This window comes from Sardina pilchardus, chromosome 5, assembly GCF_963854185.1.
Source record: "Sardina pilchardus chromosome 5, fSarPil1.1, whole genome shotgun sequence".
In the NCBI taxonomy this organism is placed as follows: domain Eukaryota; kingdom Metazoa; phylum Chordata; class Actinopteri; order Clupeiformes; family Clupeidae; genus Sardina; species Sardina pilchardus.
In genome coordinates, this window is record NC_084998.1 from 20,073,014 (window position 1) to 20,078,013 (window position 5,000).

Here is a 5,000-nt window from a genome sequence, read left to right on the forward strand (position 1 = left end):
CAGGTTGGTTCTCGTGGTTCTCGGGGGCGTGGCCGAAGCTTGGAGCATGACAGTGCAAATGGGCGATAATGAAAGACTTGGCTTGTGCGGTTGATGAGGTGTATTGCAAGCATGTGTGTGTGTGTGTGTGTGTGTGTGTGTGTGTGTGTGTGCGTGTGTGTGTTGACTCATGGTGCTGGGATGCTTAGGGGCATGTGTACAATGGAGGCATGTCTGCTTAGCTCACCTGCCACCTCAGATGTGTGGACTTTCCCTCCTGGTGTTAGTCCAACAGTCAGGGGTGGATGGAGGGGGTAGGGGCTCTAGAGAGATCCTCTCAGAGTTATCAGTTTGGCGTCTGTGCGTGTGTCTGTGTCAGGGGGGTCCTCTGCATTGTATATATGACTCTGTTTCAGGATGTTTACGTGTAGGTTTGTTTCCATGACTGTATATATGGACTCATTGGTCTGTTTGTGTGTGTTAGTGTAAGTGCACATATGGAAGATTCCAGAAGTGCACAACTTCTGCAATTCTGAGTCTCTTAAGAGTCTGTGGTGTAGATATAGGATTGCTTAAGAGTGGTGCAAGAGACCTGTGTGTGTGTGTGTGTGTGTGTGTGTGTGTGTCTGGAAGGATGCTGGAAAAGTACAACTTGGAGAGTGTAAATATCCTGTGGGGATGCAGAGGTAATGTGTGTTGTTCTTTTGGAGTTGAGGAAGGAGAGATTAAGAGAAAGAGAGAGGGAGAGAGAGAACGGAAGGCAGGTGTGTCTGACCACAAATATCATACTTTTTTCCCCCATCACACATACACACACACACACACACACACACAAACACACACACACACACACACACGTACACAGACACTTTCCTGGAATGGTGTCACGTCAGAACAGGGGGTTTTCTCTAGTGTATTCTGGTTGGCCTTTGGAATGCATGAAGAGGGACTTGTATACTTTGTGGGCTGCGGTCGATATCCAGGCTAGTTATATTTCAACTTGTTTCTTCGCCGTTAGAGAATGGCTTTCATGAAAGCCATAAATCTCCCACAGACAGCTGTGGTCAGGCTAAACTCCTTTGAAATCTACTGTAATAATGAATTGAAAAACTCACACAAGCAGGCACAAGCTACGTGTGAGTGTACAGGTATGTCTTATCCTCTTTCAATCAGATCCCAGGTTTTTTTTGTTGCTCCTTTTTTTAATGAGTTATCTCATGCATCGCTTGGAATTAAATCTCCGTTTCATTTCTGAGGAGATTTAACGCCTTCACCCTCCCAAGAAATCCCCTCTCGCCGTAATGGTTTAATAATTTACACAAGCGAGAGACTGAAACAACAACTCCCAAACGTTTTCAAATCAGCAATTAGTTCATGTGCACAAGCTCCAACCACAAGCAGTGAGTGGGACCGCGTACAGGGATGGGGTGGGGTGGGGTGAGCTGATGGCGTAATTGCCCCGGCTGTCTGTTAGCAGGGGATTAGCGAGGCTAAGCTATCCGAGTCAGATTGCTCCTGCGGGGCGGGTTGGGGAGGTGGGTTCGAGCGTGGAGGTGTGTGTGAATAGGTAAGTGTAGGCAAGTCAGTGTGTGTGCGCGTTTGTGTGTGTGTGTGTGTGTGCATGTGTGAATCTGTAAGTGTAGGCATGTAGATGTGCATGTGTGCGTGTGTCTGTGCGTGCGTGCGTGCACGTCCGTTTGTGTGTGTGTGTGTGTGTGTGTGTGTGTGTGTGTGTGCATATTTAAGTGTAGGCATGTGTGTCTGTGTGCGTGAGAGAAAGAGAGTGAGGTGTGTAGGCGGCGATGAGTGACACCACAGACAGAAGGGCACAAGCTCTGTTGAAATCCCAGGCCTCCCTCCCGTCCCTGGCAGGCAGGTAATTGAGGTTATGGTTGAGAGTGCGCTAAAGACAGGAGCCGTGGACGGGATGAAGTGGGTGTTAAGAGAAAGAGACACATTAGTCTCTGACCTCCTGATATTTCTTAACCGAGACGCGGGGATTCATTTGAGAAGAAAATGTCATCAAGTTGGAGAGCTTTTAAGGTGCTTCTGATTATCTCTCTCTCTCTCTCTATCTGTCTCTCTATCTCTCTATCTCATCCATCCTCCTTTTAAATGATACTCTCTTATCTCTCCCCCGTGCTTTCTCTTCACTCACCTTCTCTGCCTGTCTCACTGACTGAATGTCTTTCTTAATGCACATTTAACCAGTTTTACCACCATTTTAAACCAGCATTAAATGCTCTCTCTCTCTCTCTCTATCTCCCTCTGTCTCTCTCTATCTATCTTTCTCTTCCTCTTATCTTGAACATTTTTATTCTTCCAACTATCTATGTCTGGCGGTGGCTCTGTATTAACGGTGTGAAGATCAGGGGTTGTGGGCTGAACCCCCACCCCCCACTCCACCTCACCCCACCCCTCTATCATACCAGCCCTTTGACCAGCAGCTTCAAACAGAATACACTATCAGACGCCAGACCAGGAACATCCAATATCAATTTTTCATGTAGTCCAATTTCTCAACACTTTTTCTCCTTCACACTGAATATGTATCTGCTTTTCCCTCTCTGCCCTCTCTCTCTCTCTCTCTCTCTCTCTCTCTCTCTCTCTCTCTCTCTCTCTCTCTCTCTCTCTTTTACCATCACTCCCTGTCTCACTTTCTCTGTCTCTCTCCATCATCCCCCCCTCCCCAGCTCCAGTCAGTCTAACTTACACAGGACTCTGAAAGGGTTATAGCCCTGTAGGCCCTGTTTCTTTAATGCAAGCTTGCTCTACCATAATCAATTTTGAGAGAGAGAGAGAGAGAGAGAGAGAGAGAGATGGTGTGAAATTATTCATCAAGTCCTCTTCAGGAGAGGGAAAGAAATTGGGGGGAAGGTAGCGGGGTGTGCTCTTGTGTGTGTGTGTGTGTGTTGGGGGTGGGGGGTGGGGTGTGGGGTGGTAGGATCTACCACCCAGAATACCAAAATTAGAGAGATGAATCTTCAAACAGAAGAGGAATGTCAGAGTCGTGCTCCATAGCCTGCAACCCAGTCTCACACACAGCAGAGTTGACAACACCAAAGACCTGTTTTCACGCTGTGACAGCGCAACAGTGGAAGACATAAGCAGCAATTTATTCCAATCTTTTGTCTCTATATGACTGGCGAATTTGCATACTTCCACCTGTAGTAGCAGTTACACATGACTGTATGTTGGACAGACAGAACCCTGGGAATGAAGAAGAAGAAGAAGAAGAAGAAGAAGAAGAAGAAGAAGAAGAAGAAGAAGAAGAAGAAGAAGAAAATAAAGATGAAAGAGTAGAAGAATTAGAAGTCCTACCTTACTTTCATTTCTCCAACATTTTTCCGTCTTTTCAAAACCTCCCGTTTCCAATTGCACCTGTAATTGGTTTCAGTGCCGGCTGCCCTGTGCGGTGGTATTGTTGTTGTTGGACGAGGCGGAACGGCGGACCACAGCCCCAGCGGAGGGGCCCTCCGGTCCCTGACTCCACTTAGTTGGGTTTGATAGAGCCAGGGTCTGGGTGAGACCTCCAGAGACCCGCGCACACACAAAGGCATGCCAACAGAAGTCAGACAGACAGAAGGAGGGAGGGAGGGAGGGAGGGAGGTAGGGGAGACAGAGAGAGAGAGAAAGAGACAGACAGACATAGAGAGGGGGAGAGAGAGAGAGAAAGAGTAAAACTTTCAATAATGTGAAACATCTGTAGTGTGTGTGTGGATATGGGTGTGTGGGTATATGTGCATTTAAAAAATGGCAGTCTGAGCGTTTGGTCTATTTCTCCTGCTTTTCCTAATCAGATGTGCGCACACAAAACAAGTCCGCATGAACAGAGAGGGGTTGATGTAGTGTGTGAGTGAGTAGAGTAAAAGGTGAATGTTCTCCTGGATGGGGAAAAAACTCTGCTCTCTATTCTTCTGCCATAGCCAGTCTGAAGAGAACTGGAACATTAGGAGAACATCACTGATATTTACTACTTCTAGTACATGCAGTACATGCACTGCACTATCTGTAAACAGTGACAGCGTTAGTGTGGAACTAATCGTTACAACACAAAGTCATAAAATAGGCCATCAAATATACAGCGCTCCTCTGATACTGTACTAATGCTCCTCCATATGGCAGACTCTTCCTGACACACTCAGCACCTTTGATTCATGCCTTCGCCCCCCTCTCCCTCGCTTATCCTGTCATCTCCGTCATCACTCACACTCTCTGCTGCTCCATCTTGGATTTCATTTCCAGAAGGCTCTCCCGCTCTGACGCCTCTTCTCCGCTCCTCTCTTCTCTTTTCTTTTCTTTTCTTCTCTTCTCTTTTTTTAAGTCTTCGTCTTTTTATTTGGTGTAGCTGTTCCTCTCCCAGAGTTTTGGAGTGTAATATCAGGCTGAGCAGTCACTTTGCTTGCCAAATGTCCTGCGTGACCCCACACACTGTGCTTTGTGGGGAGTGTGCTGCTATGGTGCTGAGGGGCCTGATGTTCTCCTGCGTGAGGATCGGTGTGCTTATTGAAACCTCCTCCTCCTCCTCCTCCTCCTCCTCCTCCTCCCCGTGGTCCTCCTCTGCCTCATCACTCCCACACTCCTTTACCGGCAGCGCATCAATTACGAGGAGCCGCTGCCGCCGCGCGCCAACGGCAGCAGAAACCGGCTGCGGAGTAATGAGACGTTGCGCAACGTTAGGATCCTGCACGGCACACGTGTAGCCCTGCGCTAGCTGCACTGTACTCTCTAATATAACAGGAGTAGCGCTGTGGTTCAACAAGAACCTTGATTCTTTTTTCTTACCCCCTCTCGACAGTATGGACATCCCATGTGTGAGTGTGGAGTGGGAGATGGAGTGAAGTGAGAAATGAGGAGAGAGAAAGAGAACTCTTGTCCTCTCTATCCCCCCTCTCCTCTCCTCTCTTCTCCTCCACTCCACACTTCTGACTGATGCAAGGCCTTGGAGCCGGACAATGAAACAGAATACAGGCGCAGGCCCAGGATGTCATAATCAGTTTGGAACTCTAATAAAATCTGCA

General features: G+C 47.8%; 1 protein-coding gene across 1 annotated transcript in view; it reads left to right on the top strand.

Annotated features, from left to right (window-relative positions):
- The window catches only part of LOC134080789 (roundabout homolog 1-like), a 77,163-nt gene that overhangs the window by 70,906 nt on the left and 1,257 nt on the right, over positions 1–5,000 (top strand). The window contains exon 4 of the mRNA XM_062537400.1: positions 4,574–4,678. Coding sequence (XP_062393384.1) covers positions 4,574–4,678 — 105 coding nt within the window. The remainder of the gene's footprint in view (positions 1–4,573; positions 4,679–5,000) is intronic.